At 44.5% G+C, this 19,890-nt stretch overlaps 1 protein-coding gene across 1 annotated transcript in view; it reads left to right on the top strand.

The window, feature by feature from the left end:
- The first annotated feature begins 18,063 nt into the window (after positions 1-18,063).
- LOC138798644 (protein NDNF-like) overlaps positions 18,064-19,890 on the top strand; it is a 34,159-nt gene continuing 32,332 nt past the window's right edge. Inside the window, exon 1 of the mRNA XM_069979186.1 lies at positions 18,064-18,447. Within this exon, the coding sequence (XP_069835287.1) occupies positions 18,441-18,447 (7 nt within the window). The 5' untranslated portion in view covers positions 18,064-18,440. The remainder of the gene's footprint in view (positions 18,448-19,890) is intronic.

The raw sequence follows: 19,890 nt of genomic DNA, 5'->3' as shown, positions 1-19,890 counted from the left end.
GGAAGAGGGGGGCATCTATGAGGGTGGGGGGAAAGAGGGGCCATCTATAAGGGAGGGGGGAGAGGGGGACCATCTATAAGGGAGGGGGGGAAGGGGACCATCATTAAGGGAGGGTGGGGGGAGAGGGGGCCATCTATAAGGGAGGGTGGGGGGAGAGGGGACCATCCATAAGGGAGGGTGAGGAGAGAGGGGGCCATCTATAAGGGAGGGGGAGAGGAGGCCATCCATAAGGGAGGGGGCAGAGGAGGCCATCTATAAGGAGGGGGCAGAGGAGGCCATCTATAAGGAGGGGGGAGAGGAGGCCATCTATAAGGGAGGGGGTAGAGGGGGCCATCTATAAGGAGGGGTGGGGGTAGAGGGGGCCATCTATAAGGGAGGGTGGGGGGGAGAGGGGGCCATCTATAAGGGAGGGTGGGGGGAGAGGGGACCATCCATAAGGGAGGGTGAGGAGAGAGGGGGCCATCTATAAGGGAGGGGGAGAGGAGGCCATCCATAAGGGAGGGGGTAGAGGAGGCCATCTATAAGGAGGGGGCAGAGGACGCCATCTATAAGGAGGGGGGAAAGGAGGCCATCTATAAGGGAGGGGGTAGATGGGGCCATCTATAAGGAGGGGTGGGGGTAGAGGGGGCCATCTATAAGGGAGGGTGGGGGGAGAGGGGACCATCCATAAGGGAGGGTGAGGAGAGAGGGGGCCATCTATAAGGGAGGGGGAGAGGAGGCCATCCATAAGGGAGGGGGTAGAGGAGGCCATCTATAAGGAGGGGGCAGAGGAGGCCATCTATAAAGAGGGGGGAGAGGAGGCCATCTATAAGAGAGGGGGTAGAGGGGGCCATCTATAAGGAGGGGTGGGGGTAGAGGGGGCCATCTATAAGGGAGGGTGGGGGGAGAGGGGGCCATCTATAAGGGAGGGTGGGGGGAGAGAGGACCATCCATAAGGGAGGGTGAGGAGAGAGGGGGCCATCTATAAGGGAGGGGGAGAGGAGGCCATCCATAAGGGAGGGGGTAGAGGAGGCCATCTATAAGGAGGGGGGAGAGGAGGCCATCTATAAGGGAGGGGGTAGAGGGGGCCATCTATAAGGAGGGGTGGGGGTAGAGGGGGCCATCTATAAGGGAGGGTGGGGGGAGAGGGGGCCATCTATAAGGGAGGGTGGGGGGAGAGGGGACCATCCATAAAGGAAGGGTGAGGAGAGGGGGGCCATCTATAAGGGAGGGGGTAGAGGGGGCCATCTATATGGAGGGGGAGAGGAGGCCATCTATAAGGGAGGGGGTAGAGGGGGCCATCTATATGGAGGGGGAGAGGAGGCCATCTATAAGGAGGGGGCAGAGGGGGCCATCTATAAGGAGGGGGGAGAGGAGGCCATCTATAAGGGAGGGGGTAGAGGGGGCCATCTATAAGGAGGGGTGGGGGTAGAGGGGGCCATCTATAAGGGAGGGTGGGGGGAGAGGGGGCCATCTATAAGGGAGGGTGGGGGGAGAGGGGACCATCCATAAAGGAAGGGTGAGGAGAGGGGGGCCATCTATAAGGGAGGGGGTAGAGGGGGCCATCTATATGGAGGGGGAGAGGAGGCCATCTATAAGGGAGGGGGTAGAGGGGGCCATCTATATGGAGGGGGAGAGGAGGCCATCTATTAGGGAGGGTGGAGGGAGAGGGGGCCATCTATAAGGAGGGCAACATGGGGGGAGAGGGGCCATCTATTTGGGGGGGACACATAGGGGGAGAGGGAATACACACAGGGGGGGCATATATTATTAGGGGGTCACATAGAGTCAGGGCTACCCACTAAATGAGAGTGTAAAGGGGTCAATACAGAAGTGCAGTTTGTAGAGAGATGAGGATGGTGCCAGTGTGAAGAGACCAGGGCAGTTTCTAGGTAATTTTGACTACAGGGCGAATCTTGATAAAAACGCCCCCCCCTCTCTTCTGAACCTACCAGACAAGCATGCAGCCCCCCTCCACACACTATCCCCCCTGCAGCCCCCCTCCACACACTATCCCCCCTGCAGCCCCCCTCAACACACTATCCCCCCTGACCCCACCTCCACACACTATTCCCCCCTGCAGCCCCCCTCCACACACTCTGTCCCCCTTCAGCCCCCCTCCACACACTATTCCCCCCTGCAGCCCCCCTCCACACACTCTGTCCCCCTTCAGCCCCCCTCCACACACTCTGTCCCCCTTCAGCCCCCCTCCACACACTCTGTCCCCCTTCAGCCCCCCTCCACACACTCTGTCCTCCTTCAGACCCCCTCCACACACTCTGTCCCCCTTCAGACCCCCTCTACACACTATTCCACCTGCAGCCCCCCTCAACACACTATTCCCCCTGCAGCCCCCCTCAACACACTATCCCCCCTGACCCCACCTCCACACACTATCTCTCTTCAGCCCCCCTCCAAACACTCTGTCCCCCTTCAGCACCCCTCCACACACTCTGTCCCCCTTCAGCCCCCCTCCACACACTCTGTTCCCCTCCACACACTCTGTTCCCCTTCAGCCCCTGATTGCATTGGAAGAGCGCGGGCGGGCAGAAGGTGAGGCTGAGGGGCAGCCGGGGCAAGTGTTGGGCGCTCAGATGAGCGCAGACTGGGGGCGGACCGAGCGGGTGACAGTCTGGGTGTGGGGGGGCGTGGTGCGCTATCCAACCCAGGCTGTGTGAGGTCCCGGGGGTGCCACCAGCGCCCCCTAACTGTCGGAGCCCCGTGCCATTGCCCGGCCCGCCCGATGCAAGAAACGGCCCTGGAAGAGACTAATATGTCTGTCTGGCAGATTCGGTGGATTCGTGGCTCGGAGAAGTTCTAATAACGGCCCAGGACGGATGGAGAAGAAGATGAAAAGGGAAGAACTCTGATCAGAAAAGACGTCTCCTGTGAGTCACCTGATATAACTGCACTGTAATGTATATGGTGTATAGAACCTGTGTAGAGCTGGGACCATCTCTATTTGACTGGATGAGGTGATTTAGTATACTGGATTTGGTCAGCAACAATATGGTGGTGATGGTAGTGGTTGTGGTGTGGCGGTAATGTTTCCTTCCTATACACTGGTATTACTGGTAATATTGGTCTCAGTATACAGGATTTGGTCGGTAACAGTATGGCGGTAATATGTACGGTGATAATACTTTCTCTTCCAATATACTGTTGTTATTGGTAATATCTGTCTTGGTGTGTATATATATATATATATATATATATATACACCAATAGCATCACTTGGTCGTGAAAGGAGGGGGGGGGGGCAAGTTGGCCTCTCGCACCAGGGCCCAGGAGACATTAGCTGCGCCTCTGACCTTCCCGTCAGCAATCTGTATATATACATTCCTACTGCCCATACCCCCTGCAGTAGGAATGTATATATACGTTCCTGACACTGATGGGGCTTCCTGATGTGAGCTGCAGTGAGAGCAATCCTGCTTACATTAGTGTCCAGGGCCGGAGGTAACGAGAGTCAGCTGCGATCCCGCAGCTAACTCTCATTATCCCCTTAAACGCAGTGATCTACAGCGATTGCGGCGTTTAAGGTGCTCAGTGACAGATCAAGGGGCTCCATGCTGCGGGGGTCACAATCGCATGTGCCAACAGGCGGGGGTAAGCTCCTTTCCTCCGTCCTGTTGGATCGGTGATCTATGTGTAGAGCCTGCTCTCAGGCAGGCTCTATACACAGATCGCCGATAGCACTGATCTATGCTATGCTATGGCATAGCATAGATCAGTATGTGCAATCTAATGATTGCATATTTTACAGTAAATCAAAGTGTAAAAAATAATAATAAATAATATAATAAAGTAATAAAAACGTTTTTTAAAGTATTAAAAAAACCTTATAACCCCCCCAATAAAAGTGTAAAAGAGCCCCTTGCCCATAATAAAAATATATATAAAAATAAATAAATAAACATATTACATATCGTAGCATGCGGAATCGTCCGATCTATTAAAATTTAACATTATTGTTCCCACACGGTGAATGGCGTAAACCGAAAAAAATACACCAGGATTGCTGATTTTATTAAACTATATATCACAAAAAAATTACTAAAAAGCGATCAAAATTTTTTTGTTTCACAAATATAACAGATATAAACAGATATTAATGAAAACTCGAGATTATGGCGCAAAAAATGACACCCCAACCAGCCCTGGAAAAATTAAAGCGCTATGGCTCTTACCCGGACCCGGACTTTTGTGCATCAAAGGGCTCTGTCTTGAAGGGGTTAAAGCAATCTTTAAAGCAATCTATACGAAGTTTTATCAAACTGTGTAGAAAGTGGTGTAAACCAATCACGCTTTCACCTCTGGTAAAATAAAAGCTAAACTGTAATTGGTTGCCTTTGTCAGTTTACAATAACATGTACAAGTTAAGTGATATATCTAAGAGCATGTGGTGCCCATGGTGATAAAATAATTATGAGGAGCACATTCTGTTAAACAGCACAGAGGAGATATATCAGGCTGTAGTAGTAACTAGTAACTAGTAACATTGTCTTTGTTGTCCTCAGCAACCAATCACAGCTCAGCTTTCATTTTACCAGAGCAATATGAATAAAGAAAGCTGAGCTCTTATTGTTTGCTATGGGCAACAAAGACAGTGGAATAAATCTCCCTCCTCAGTCTCTATATGATTGATGAGTGTAACCAGGGGTGCCGCTGGCTGCTGTTGTGGATGTGGGAACATTGGAACAGGTCTCAACTTGTCCTAAGGTCTGTGCAGGACCATAGGATCTTTATACTTTGCCAAGACACTACGGAACTACAGGCCTCCTAGCATGTAAAAACAGCTTTACCATCTATGCCATTAATTCAGGGGTTTGTTCTTTGTTCTGACCTAAAGTGTACATCTAGAGTTGGTCTTGTGCCAGTTCTGCAAATGCTCAGCAAGTTCCAGGCATAAGTCCTATTCATCAGGATGGGTGGGAGACCACCTCTGGATGTACAGAATTTGGTGGTCTGGTCTGGTGTCTGAATGAATTTACGGGTATATAAGAGTTATAAGAGGCCTGATATGGGGTCTGAATTAATTAGGGGTTCCCGATTATTTAGTAGTCTGGCAGCTGTAGAGGCAAGGGGACAATTATATATCAGCAGCAAACTCTGGAAAAGCGTAGTGTAATTATTGTACACCACCACAATGTCAAAAGACCTTCGCTAATATACATGAATGATCAAAGAAGGATTAGCTTAAAACATAGCTTTTATTCAAATGCAGATAAAATAGATATCCAAACAATAAACTCAAAAATTCAATAAATAAAATTACAATAATCTCAACAAAGAATGCTGCCACAATATAAAATCCCAACAGTGTGATTGTGGGAAGTAATGACTCCAGGAACTAGGTAACCCTATTGCAATGATGTCACCGTTAGTCTCCATCTGTCAAGTAAGTATTGTGTGCAGTCGTATCACAAACATGTGGCAGATACGGTACCCAAATGCCCAACAGTACCAATCAGGCCAGCCGCCTAACTAGAAGTATAGGTACCGGCAAATTTTATTGTACTGATCTACACCAATAAGGACAAAAACGTTACAAGCAAACACCAATGATAATGGCCCTGTCGCCTGGCTGTCCGTAACGCTCACGTCCCATCTGCATATACCAACACCTATCCCTACGCATTTCATAACTTGCATAATATGCATGTGAGAATAAATGCGCAGTGCAATAACTGTAAGACACAACACAAGAATATAACTAGGATGATATATGGCAAGGATCACTGAACCTGCAATCGCAGATAGGGGGTCCTATGCTGGCAGTGGCTGACCCAGGATACTGTATAAGCAAAAGCAGGGCATTAGTTTCCTATGATATATCATCCTAGTTATATTCTTGTGTTGTGTTATACAATTATTTCACTGCGCATTTATTCTCACTTGCATATTATGTAATATTCACCTATCCAGCCCCTGATAATTTTGCCATACTGGTGATTGAAGCGCGTAGGGATCGGTGTTGATATATGCAGATGGGACGTGAGAGTTACGGACAGCTAGGCGACAGGGCCATACTCATTGGCATTTGCTTGTGATGTTCTTGTCCTTATTGGTGGAGATCGGTACAATAAGATTTGCCGGTACCTATACTTAGTTAGGCGGCTGGCCTGATTGGTACTGTTGGGCATTTGGGTACCGTATCTACCATGTTTGTGATACGACTGCACACAATACTTACTTGACGGACGGAGACTAACGGTGACATTATTGCAATAGGGTTACCTAGTTCCTGGAGTCAGTACTTCCCACAATCACACTGTTGGGATTTTATATTGTGGCAGCATTCTTTTTGGAGATTTTAGTTATTTTATTTATTAAATTTTTGAGTTTATTGTTTGGATATTTATTTTATCTGCATTTGAATAAAAGCTATGTTTTAAGCTAATCCTTCTTCGATAATTCATTACGGTAACACTTCTAAAGCACTTTTTGACATTTTGACACAAAAGTATTTAACATAACATAAAGTGGGAATTTATCAAGAATTTATCAAGATGCACACACGTGTTTTGTAAGTTTGGCCATTACCGCGGATTCGCAATTATGGACAAATGGATATTTGGTTCAATGGACAATGCTGGTTCAATGTCTGCACAGAGCTTGCTTTGATGATATCTCATAGAGAAATAAAACTCTACATCAGGTAGAGACGGTAATTTGATGTATAGAAATAAAGTAATGCAATGTACTTTCAAAGCTTTCAACTTTTTATATATATACACTGTAAAATGGTGTCCAAATATGAAACTGCAGCTTAGGGAACACTGGAAATCAATGCATGCTGAGTGGTATAAATTCTAGATCATCACTTTCTAAAAATACTATTTCCAGTCTGATACAGATTACAGATACTGAAGTATTTGTTTCATCCTACAAATATTATTTAAGCAATTTACTGTAAGTGTATGGAGAGCTATGCCAAAATAACATCTGAATGTAACCAGGCTGTTTTTGTATAGCTGCAAAATGTTCCACGTTCAATATAGATATTTCGTCATTAAACAGTAAGTGGAAACTGGGCTGACATCCCATGGCATAGCTAATCATATTTCTTTGCACATGCAGTTGTCTATAATTCTCTAATGGAGAGGGAATCATTCTTTTATAAAACTGAACTGATGTGAAGTATTATTTCTTCATAATCATGTCATGATGTCCCCTCTGGGGTAGAAAGCATCTGTAATGAGATAAGGGGCAAAAGTTTAGATATCAGTTTTACAAACTGAATAAAATATTACATCTGCCAAGATCAGCCGATTGAGAACTCTATAAATTCTTGCGGCTTTTGCTTTTCTTGCAAATGCAGAAAATTTGTGCTCAGCGTTATGTTAAATCGCTCATCTTGGAACAACTGGGGATTTTATTCCACATTATGCATTTTCTATGAGATTTTAAAGCTAACCAATATTGATTAAGGATAAGCTCAACTGGTTATAATGATTTCATGAAAAATACATGCATCTAATAAGAGAGCTATTAAATATTAGCTGAGGCAGATAACATTGGGTACATTGGTTTTCTGCTATTCTAATAAACAGAGCTCACATATACATAATTTATTGCACTGAGAAAGCTATTTTCTTCCAGCTACTGATTTTTTACGACAGCATTGCCAGGATAGAATTTAATTCTTTTACAATACAACAACCTTCAACCCTTTCAAATGGGCCTCTTAGGTTCTTTAAAGTGTAACTGTCATTTCAAATAACTTTGTAGAAATCAATACTTTAAGCGATTTTAAGAAACTCTGTAATAGGTTTTAATGGGTAAAAGAGCTTCCTTCTCTAATAACAAAGCTGTTTTCCAACCCTCCCCCCACACACTTTTTATCTGTTGCAGAGAAGCAAAGTGAAGATGCATTTGCTGTGTCTAGTATAACCTGTGGAGGGGGATAAGTGAGCAGCAAGAGGAGAAATAGGTCCTGCAGTTTGCAGTATAGGAGACAGCACAGCACAACATTCTGCAATCTTACCTCACCAAGTTCCTAGACCAGCACTAAGCAGTCTGACTTGTGGCCCATCTCCAAACTGCAGAGCTTGTTCTGTCCTCTTCCTGGTCACTTATGCCCTGCGGCCCCTCCCACCTCCTTAGATTATAATGGACACAGTAAACTTGTCTTCACTTTGCTTTTCTGTAATGTAGATGACTTTGCCTGGATAATAAATATGTAAGAATTGAAGGAGGAGGCTGGAAAACAGCCTTGTGAATACAGAAGGAAGCTCTTTTGCTTAATAAAACCTATTACTGAGTTTCTTATATTTACTCATACTATTGATTTCTGCAAAGTTGTTTAAAATGGCAGTTACACTTTAAAGCTAAAGCAGGTGTTGTACCTCCCTCTGATGCCCCATGACTACTCCTGGTCAATCCTCTGCCCTACCGCCAAAGCCCCTTGCCTGTGTTCAGCAGCTGGTCTCCACAGGTGCACAGTCCTCTGCTAGTCCTGGCCTATGTTCTGCTCGGCACTGCTATGCTTCTGCATCTCTATGTCTGGCTTATAGGGGCACTCTTTTCCACATTTAAAAGGCCTGTATACACATTACTAATTCTTGGTCCACCTATCTGCTCTTGACGCTGGGTTTCTGGGGTCACATCCCACCAAGGACAACATCTGCAAAGAGTTTGTAAGCTCTCCTTTTTGTTTGCATCGGTTGCCTTCCACACTCCAAAACATACAGTATAGATAGGTGAACTTGGAATCAAGATTGTTATGAGGCTAAATGGTTAAAGGTTAAATTATTATTTAATTATGTACCTTAATGTTGGATCCTTTTGCCTATTGGGAAGGTGTGTTATCCCCATTATGCTGTCCTGAGTATTCTGACCTCAACCTTGTTTCCTAGATTCCAATTTTACCTAACCCCTCTTATGCCATTCTAAATCTCCAGACTCAGATTGTTAACCTTAACCTGTAGCGTCTGCCCTGACCATCTGCCTGTATTGCCTCACACCAGTAACATCTGGTCTGCTGGGCCAGCTGCTGCCCATACCAGGACCACATTTGTGGAGTGACCTGACACCATCTAACATCTAACCAGCTTCCTCATACTGTAGATGGATAAATGGGTAAAAACCTAGAAGGTACTTAGACTCCACTTCACGGCCATATTTAACACTTCAGTAGTACAGCTGAGCCACACTTGATCCTCACGTTATTAAGGAACATGTAGAAAATTAGAAACCTGTAAATCTGTGATTTGCTTTTGCGAAAATTTCTATACACCTCCTCACCCAGAAGCCACAGTCAGTACTAAGGTATTATTTGCATGAATGTTTATACATAAAAGAGAATAGTATTCCATAAGTTCAGTAAAGACTTATACGGTCACTATGATCCTCAAAAGCACTATTATGTCTTATATAAGTAGTTCTGATCTCAAACCTGTTAGTTATCAAAACTAGATAATAGTTTATCCAGTTTCTGAGAAATTAAGTTAAAACTACTGAACAGTAATGGCTTAGGCTGCCTTCTTGATCTGTAACGTTGGCTAAACATTAATTCATGAGCTGCACCTCTAACTTTTGACTTACGTTTTCCACATATTTCCACTATTATTATTTATTTATAAAGCACCCTTAATTCCAGAGTGCTATACAAGCGATTGGGGTAACAAACAGGAACAATACAAAATCAAAACACATTACATGAAAGCAAATGGCAGACTGGTACATGGGGGAAGAGGACCCTGCCTGCGAGGGCTTACAATCTATAAGCACCACTGTATCTGACAGAAAATAAAAACATGTTAGATTAAAGCAACTCTGTACCCACTATCTAACACCCCCAAACCGCTTGTACCTTCAGAAAACTTGTTTTAATCCAAGATCGGTCCTGGGGTCCGTTCGGCAGGTGATGCAGTTATTGTCCTAAAAACAACTTTTAAACTTGCAGCCCTGTGCCAAACGGCTGTGGTCTAGTGTGTGTGTGCATTAGGCTGGCACAACCTCTCTGTCCCTCCTGCCCACCCTCATCATTAGGAATGCTCCAGGCAGATTTTCTCCTATTCATCAGCTGTGAGAACACTGCACATGGGCTGTATTGTTAAGGCACCTGTGCAGTGTTCACTGCAGAGGAATAGGAAATATCCTGCCAGGGGCATTCCTAATGATGAAGAGGGTGGGGAGGAGGGACAGAGGGGTGGTGCAAGGTTAGGTCACAGATACTCTAGGCCACGGCAATTTGGCACAGGGCTGCAAGTGGTTTGGGGGGGACAGATTATGGGTACAGACTCGCTTTAAGTCGAAGAAGATTATTAGAGACTTCTTCAGCTGGTATCAAACGTGTTCTTTTGAGTCAAAGATAAAGTGAACCATAAGCAGTCAGTAGTTGTAATCTATAGTTTTACATAAGAAAATCGCTAGTATATGGACAACTGAAGTGTACAGTAATTTAAATAGTATTAGTATAGTATAGTATAGTATTACTGAATAGTGTTCATTTAAAGGGTTTATCCGGGAAAAAAAAGATGGATAGATAGTTAAGAAGCGGAGTGCCAACACCTGACTCATTTACTCATCTATCTATCTATCTATCTATCTATCTATCTATCTATCTATATTGGAATATAGGTAGGTGCTCTCATGGGCTCTAGGAAAACAATTATTGGAGAAAACAATTACTTACTAGAATAGACTAGACACAGAGGGAGACAACAGCTCATAGTACGCCTCTGCAAAAGGAAAGCCACTCATCTGCTTAAAAGTTGAGCCTATATTGCTTAAAGAAAGTATGTTGGGAACACGTAGCTGCCCCACTAATTTAATCAATTAATGCTGATGCTGCCTAGGAGGTAGACACTGATGGTGTGGAATAGCCCCAAACCCACACTCTACCCTTAGCAGTGTAGGCTAACTAAATAGTCTATCTAATCCATGGGGAAACCATGTTCGTGGAAGCTGCTTCCTTTTTTTCTCCCCTGAAATTGGAGTAGAAGCTGCCAGGATTTCCTCCAATTTTCTGTAGCCTGCAGGCAAGACACCTCCTTACATTTAGACAGTGGATACTAGCTTACTCGTTATGGATTGGATTGGAGAAGAAGGGCAAAGTAACTTCTCTAGAATGATGAAAATCTTAGTCTACTTTGGGAAGAAATACAGGATCAGGAGACAAGATATCCATATCAACGATCATCTAGAATAGTCATACCTCTGAAGTAAGTCTTCCTCTTGGCTGAGATGATTGCTAACTCCAAAGATACTGGCCCAGATTTGGTAAATGGGGTATTCTGGGCAAAATTTACTTAGTAACTATACATAGGAAAGCTCATCATAACTGATTGGCAGGATGCTGATGATTGGCACCACATTATACAGTGAATGGAGTTTGTATATGATACACGTATATTTTGGACCTACACGTAAGGACTTCTTTGGTGAATATGTCAAACAGGCACTTTTACTGAAGTATTAATATAGTCATAGATTTATTTTTCTTGGTTCATTCATTGGACAGTAAAGAAATTGTTCCATTTAAATTTGTGGAATTAGATTCTGTATGTTTGGAGTTACTCCCCCTAGAAGTGCTGATTCTCATTAACATGGTACATCCAATATGTAAGAAATATCCTATAGCAGGGGGTGTTTTTTGTATTTGTGCATTTGCATTATTGTATTATTGTGACATAGATTATATGTCCATTTTTATGTTTAGTTTTTGTCTGGATCGTTATGTTGTTTTGGACTTCTAAGCACTGTACTATTATAGGTTACACATGCTATGTAGATCTATAATTGTATAATTCATCCCTTTCCTTATGCATAAATTCTAGACAATGAAGGTTTTATTTTGGGTTTATGCTCACCACTAATCTGAAAATGATTTACATTTAAAAGAGATGTAGCTGTGTTTTCGTATATTAGGATGCATATGGTTTTATCAGTTTGTACCAGTAAGGAGGATTATATTTCCAATCAGCTAATGTTTTCTCTCCACATGTGGCCAGCAATCTACTTACCATTGTTATAACTTGGGGGTATTATACATTGTCCCAAGAGGTTTTCAGGAGAAAAAAATGTGTAGCAGATGGAATAACAATTTCATAGAATTAAAAGGAATGAATTAAATGATAATACTTAACATGTTCATTTTCTTTCTAGTTTATAATCAAAGGAAACTTCTTAAGTAATATTTGAGATTTGTTTTCTATTTTCATTTGTTAGTTGGCCTATTTTTAGATTGTTGCAGAAGACATTATTAACAGGAAGTATGAAGATGTGAATTGATTAACTTGGTAAAAAGTGAAGCAGAAGGGGAAAGGTTCTTTTTCGAATTTTGGAGGCCTGGCTAAGGTTTAAGAGTGTCCCACCCATGTAATGCATGGATAGGCAAGTGAGAGCCACTTTTACACTTTGGATCTTCTTTTTGGCTCATAGATTGGGCTTGAAGCAAAAGACCTTTTTTTTTTTCTACGATGCCCTTATGTTCTTATGGAAGTGTTGTGGCTCAGCTTTATAGTGTTTAAAAAATTCTCAGATTGTGCCCCTTGTTCTTGTGTTCAATTTCTTATTAAAAACACTTCCAACCTTTTTTTGGGTTTTTAACATATTTAAAGGTTTAGATCTTGGCTCCCTTTCCTTTCTAGACTATACAGGTTTAGTTCTTTAAATGTTTCCTGGTTTTATGCTTCAGACCGTTCACCATTTTTGTAGCTCATCTTTGGACCCATTCTATGCTATCAGTATCTTATAGTAGATGAAGTGTCCAGAAAAGGACACAGTATTCCAGATGTGGTCTCACTAGAACTCTATACAGCGGGATCACAATCTCCCTCTTCCTACTGGTTATACCTCTAGCTATACAGTCCAACATAGTATTAGCTTTTCCTACCACCTAGTTGCACTAGTGACAATTCAAGGCTCTCAGATACCACTACACCTAAGGCATTTTTCACAGTGTCCACCCATTGATTTCTATGGCCCCATGCACACATTCATATCCCCCCCCCCCCAAAAAAAAAAACAAAAAAAAAACACAGACATGCCATTGTGTGGCCCATAGTTGTGACATGTACATTTGACCTCACATGTCTGCAAAAACTATTCAGGTAAGGTTTGGCGAATCTAAAATAGATTTTGAGTAGAGATGAGCGAATCGAGTCGATCCGAACCTTAACGTTCGGCAGGGGCGTTGCTAGGGTCTTAAAACATCCGGGGCACGGGCCCCCTGAGTTGATTTCTGCAGTGACGTTACACACACGCGATATATATATATATATATATATATATATATAATGTGTGTGTGTGTGTATAACGTTCTTTTAAACAGATGATCACATAGGCTAGTATTTGAAATTGTGACTCACAGTTGACGTCTTCTCTGATCAGATTCGCTCACTTTTCTCTTTCTTTTCCATTCGGGCCCCAGCCATAACCCTTCTCTCCAGAATCTGCCAGGAAAAACATTTTAGGCTCCTTGCTCCAGCACACACAGAAATTAGGTCTCCTCTGTGCCCTATATGCCCTAGCTGTGCTCACATAATATAAGCCTTCTCTCTACCCCCACATAGTTGTAGCCCCCCCTTCCCTCTGTGTCTGCATAAATTATAGGCCTCAACTGTGCCTCCAAATAGTATAGCCCCCCTGCTCAGCATCCTTCCTTATACAGAATAACCCCCCTGCTGTGCAGCATCCCCATATAGAATACCCCCTGCTGTGCATTATTCCCGTATAGAATACCCCCGCTGTGCACCCAAATATAGTAATAATGCTCCCTGCTGTGCCATCCCACATTGTTAAATGCCTCTACTGTACCTACATATAGTAATGTCCCCTGCTATGATCTCATATAGTAATATTGTCCCCTGCTGTGCTCCCATATAGTAATAATGTCTCCTGCTTTGCCCTCCATATAGTAATAATGCCTCCTGCTGTGCCCCCATATAGTAATAATGTCCCCTGCTGTGCCTCAATATAGTAATAATGTCTCCTGCTGTGCCTCAATATAGTAATAATGCTTTCTGCTGTGCCCCAATCTAGTAGTAATGCCAACTGCTGTGCCCCTCATATAGTAATAATGTCCCCTGCTGTGCCTCCATACAGTAATAGTGTCCATGCTGTGCACCCAAATATAGTAATAATGATCCTGCTGTGTCCCCCATAGTAAAAATGCCCCCACTGCTGTGCCCTCTATATAGTAATATAGCACCTACTGTACCCACCATAGTAATAAAGTTCCCCCTCTGCCTACAATAAACCTGCCCCCTACACACACTATCCCACCTGACCCCCCCCCCCTACACACACACACACACACACACACACTTCCCCCACACACTACCCCCACCTGACCCCCCTATAGACTACTACCCCCATCAAATCCCCATACACACACTACTACCCCAATCTGACCCCCCATACACACTACTACCCCCATCTGAGCCCCATACACACACACACACACACACACACACTACTACCCCCATATGAGCCCCCATACACACACTACTACCCCCATCTAACCCCCATCACACACACACACACACACACACACACACACACACTACTAACCCCCATCTGAGCCCCCATACACACACACACACACACACACACAGAGTACTACCTGGTCACCATCCCCACACACTGCCAGACCCCCGCCCCCCCCTGGCGCCAATACTATTCCCCACACACTCCCCCACCTGGAATTACACATACACTACTACCCCCATCTGAGCCCCCATACACACACTACTACCCCCATATGAGCCCCCATACACACACTACTACCCCCATCTAACCCCCATCACACACACACACACACACACACACACTACTAACCCCCATCTGAGCCCCCATACACACACACACACACACACACAGAGTACTACCTGGTCACCATCCCCACACACTGCCAGACCCCCGCCCCCCCCTGGCGCCAATACTATTCCCCACACACTCCCCCACCTGGAATTACACATACACTACTACCCCCATCTGAGCCCCCATACACACACTACTACCCCCATCTAACCCCCCCATACACACACTACTAACCCCCATCTGAGCCCCCCATACACACACACACACACACACACACACACACACTACTACCCCCATCTGAGCCCCCATACATACACTACTACCCCCATCTGAGCCCCCATACATACACTACTACCCCCATCTGAGCCCCCATACACACACTACTACTCCCATCTAACCCCCACATACACACACTACTAACCCCCATCTGAGCCCCCCATACACACACACACTACTACCCCCATCTGAGCCCCCATACATACACTACTACCCCCATCTGAGCCCCCATACACACACTACTACTCCCATCTAACCCCCACATACACACACTACTACTCCCATCTGAGCCCCCCATACACACACACACACACTACTACCCCCATCTGAGCCCCCATACACACACTACTACTCCCATCTAACCCCCACATACACACACTACTAACCCCCATCTGAGCCCCATACACACACACACACACACACACTACTACCCCCATCTGAGCCCCTCATACACACACACACACACTACTACCCCCATCTGAGCCCCCATACATACACTACTACCCCCATCTGAGCCCCCATACATACACTACTACCCCCATCTGACCTCCCCATACACACACTACTACCCCCATCTGACCTCCCCATACACACACTACTACCCCCATCTGAGCCCCATACACACACACACACACTACTACCCCCATCTGAGCCCCCATACATACACTACTACCCCCATCTGACCTCCCCATACACACACTACTACCCCCATCTGAGCCCCATACACACACACACTACTACCCCCATCTGAGCCCCCATACATACACTACTACCCCCATCTGACCTCCCCATACACACACTACTACCCCCATCTGTGCCCCATACACACACACACTACTACCCCCATCTGAGCCCCCATACATACACTACTACCCCCATCTGACCTCCCCATACACACACTACTACCACCATCTGAGCCCCCATACACACACTACTACCCCCATCTAACCCCCATACACACACTACTACCCCCATCTAACCCCCCTTACACACACACACACACACACACTACTAACCCCCATCTGAGCCCCCATACACACACACACAGAGTACTACCTGGTCACCATCCCCACACACTGCCAGACCCCGCCCCCCCGGGCGCCAATACTATTCCCCACACACTCCCCCACCTGGAATCACACACTACACTGCCAGCCCCAGAACCCCCCCCCCCCCGGGGTTACAATACTCACCCCGAGCTGCAGCCTGAGGTGGAGGAGCGCGGCGGGGCAGAAGCTTGGCCCCGCTACAGCCGGCTGTGACGTCCCTGGAGCGCAGGCAGGCCAGAGCGTGCAGCGTCCTCCGTCCAATGAAGAGCGGGGTGACGTCACGAGGCATCCGGAAGTGATGCCGGCCGATCCCGCTCCCGCGGCTCGCCAGCGCTGAAGTAACAGCAGCCTGGAGCCTCTGATAGTGATCTATTACAGGCCCCGGCTGCTGTTATTTCAGCGCTGGCGGGATCAAAAAGACTTTCGGGGCTAGGCTGAAATCATTCGGGGCTTGGGCCCCGAATGATTCAGCCTAGCGACGCCACTGACGTTCGGTATTTGATTAGCTGGGGCTGCTGAACTTGGATAAAGCTCTAAGGTTGTCTGGAAAACATGGATACAGCCAATGACTATATCCATGATTTCCACATAGCCTTAGGGCTTTATCCAACTTCAGCAGCCACTGCTAATCAAATGCCGAAAGTTCGGGTTCAGATCGACTCAAGCATGCTCAATTTGGCTTCTAAATTCCCCAGATTTCAATCCAATCAGGCATCAGTGGGATACAAATGTAAGGGATGCATCATTTTGTTCGGCTTCTTTGCCACTAGCTTATGTTACCCTTAGTTAGATTAACATAAACTTAGTTTCTTTTAAGTATTCTTTATCATTAAAAAAAAATTATAATATTTTTTTTACTTGTCATAGAGACCTTGTCCTTACCTATGGGATAGGTATATTATATCATTCTTTGATCAAGGGCAAGATCTGTCCAAAACATGTTGGCAAGTTTAAATATTTTATCTGTTCTGTAAATGGACATGTTTTAATGGCTCTACAATAAACGGCTAATTTTAAGGGAAGGGGTAAGAATCTTGGTATACAGTATATTTTCTGTTATTATCATTTAAAAAAATGCAGGAGAGATTCTATAGAACTACTATAACATACTATATGATCATTTTGATCAAATTGTATTTTTCTGCCATGTGAAGGTGACCTGATATCAGATGGGAACCTAAACTTATACAGATTCACCCCTTTTGGGCCTAGGTCAGTTTTTCATATATTTACAATCTTACATACATACATATATATGTGAATAAAGTAGCCTAAAGTAGCTCCACACGTCAGCTATACTTTGTGAATGTAAAATGCCATAAATATAAGAGTATGGAATAAAGTGCTAAAACCATTATATTAACCATTATATTTAAAGGCATAAATAACCAAATAATTCATTGCCATATTACTTTAAAGGTCAACTAAAGACAACTAAAGTGCAATTGAAAGCATGAGATGCCTCAAATGTCAGTTCACTAAAAGGCATCCTGACCTACAGGTACCATGTCCTCTATATGAAATCAATAAGTCTATCATTTTTCAGGGAGTAGCAGACACTACTACACATTACATGCAGAAATGCTCCAGCATGTCGAACATGCCAGTGCTTTACCTTGTCATAGAAAACATTAACCCATATATTTTCTTAGTTGCTGGATGTACGTAACCCCGTGGTGACACATCTTTATATGATTTATATAAGGTAACCTGTGGGATTCCACACACATAAATTGTATTGACACTTCATTCTGAATGCTTTTCATTTAATGTGTATATATTTTCCGGACTTCTCTTCTGGCAGGAACCCCTCGCATGTATTCAGCCAACACATTCCTCTTTAGATATCACATGTTTTAATGAGATTGCAAAAAAGGGGAGGAGGGGTCAATCCCAGCACTCTAGGGTATTAAACATGATCTACAATATCTTCCTGCACTCACAGTAATACCAGATTATTGATATTATGAGGCTGGGTACCCTTTATCTCTATTGTGTAGAGCTCAAGAAGAGTTAAGTGGGTGCCCCCCTTTCTCTCCCTCTCTGTCTCTCATTCAAGCCCTTATCCATCTGCAAATCTGCCAACAAGCAACTCTTTAATACCGTGGAGAGGAGGAAAGCTAGTCGCTTACTAACAGGGGATACTGAGCCTGAGACCACATGGGAATCCCCGAAGCCATTCATGCTCTAGGCACAAAGTTTGATATCTAGGAAGAGACAGCTTTCACTCTGAAGGAGTCTTAAAGTGCCATCATCATGAAAAGGCTGCTGTCTTGTAGACTGTTCCATGTGACTTACTCCTAGAAGCATGATCAGCTCTGCCTGTAGTGAGGAGAGAAACACAGACTGAGGTGTCATTCCACAATGGGAGGTAGGTACAAACTTCTTCAATATTTTACCATTTAATGGTAACCTATGTTTCATCTATTTACAGCAAAATGATATCATACGCAGTGACAACTGAATAAGTATTATCAGTGTTACATGGCCGGAGAAACAGCTGTGCTTTGTTTACATGCAGAAGTGTCTGGAATGAGTCTATGCAGTGGAGCTGAGTATGCTAGGTGTAGCAGAGCCGAGTGTTTCATTTGGCACAACTCCTTGTGACATTGGAATGTGTTGTAATGATACATGAAATAATTCTGTCCCGACTTATTGGCAAATTTAACTCTGCTACATAAGTATACAGGCTGATATATATCTTTTAAGTTTAGCCTTTACTAAAAGCATCATACATTCTACTTTTACAGTGCTTGGAATTATGAGCATTGTCTTTTTACTCTAACTTTTGTATATAGCTTCTATTATGTAGTCGTGCACGTCGCTCTACAGATATGATTTACATTGATGACAGGTGATTAATATTTATATTGCTCTCAACATATTCATATATCATACCATCATTCTTTTTCTCTCTCTGAGTACATCACAGGTATGATCTATTGCATTTAAGGTTTTTTTTTTTTTTTTACTTTATGTACATTTCTTCCATTGTGAAATGATTTTTCAGCAAGGATGTAGCCTGGTAAAGCTTTATGTATATGGTTGAAGAAAGGAAAAGTTGAGCAAGTTGGAAGTCTGTTCTATGATTTGACTACATGAAACTTGTATTGTGTGTCTGCCAGCTTGGAATAATTGTTGCTTACAATGGCCATATACCATCAATGGCTGTTGATTGAACATTCGTTTAGGAGACAGCTATCATTCCTTTTTTCCTCCAAACATTTCAACATTCAGCCATGGTGTTAGGAACCGGACAGCAGGACAAGACAAACAGTGAGCCCTAAGCTCAGCCCCGCCCACTGTCCTCTACCTATTTGCCACAATCCGCCCTAAAATGGCGGCGAGCAACTGGGCGGCAGTCCCTGCGCTGGCTAGGTGGGACACAAGGACAAGACAGACAAAACACAATAACGAATGGTCAACAGTCCGGGTCACAACAAACGGGCAGCAAAAGTACAAAATCACAATCCAAAGGCAAAGTCAATATACAGGCAGTATGGTCAGGGGCAGGCAGCAAACAAGAATGGTCAGAAAGGCAAAGCAGGGTCAGAATCAACAGAGCAAGAATAGAAACACAGAACCAGGCAGAGACAAGCTCAATATCCCGCCCAGATATCCCAGACTGAGGTAGTTATATAGGAGGCCAGGGTTCTGATCCAGAACATAATTGGACCATCCCCCTGATCTCCAAGCACAGACAGCTGAGAACAAAACAGATCCACTGGCAGGAAGACCTGTCAGTCACAGCAGAACCAAAACACAGATTAACCCTGACATGGCCAGACAGAACTCAGCAGGTAGTCGGGTGTGT

The sequence above is a fragment of the Dendropsophus ebraccatus genome, chromosome 8 (genome assembly GCF_027789765.1).
Source record: "Dendropsophus ebraccatus isolate aDenEbr1 chromosome 8, aDenEbr1.pat, whole genome shotgun sequence".
Taxonomy (NCBI): Eukaryota; Metazoa; Chordata; class Amphibia; order Anura; family Hylidae; genus Dendropsophus; species Dendropsophus ebraccatus.
The sequence above is the reverse complement of the archived record's forward strand: the minus strand, read 5'-3'. Positions and strand labels throughout refer to the sequence as shown.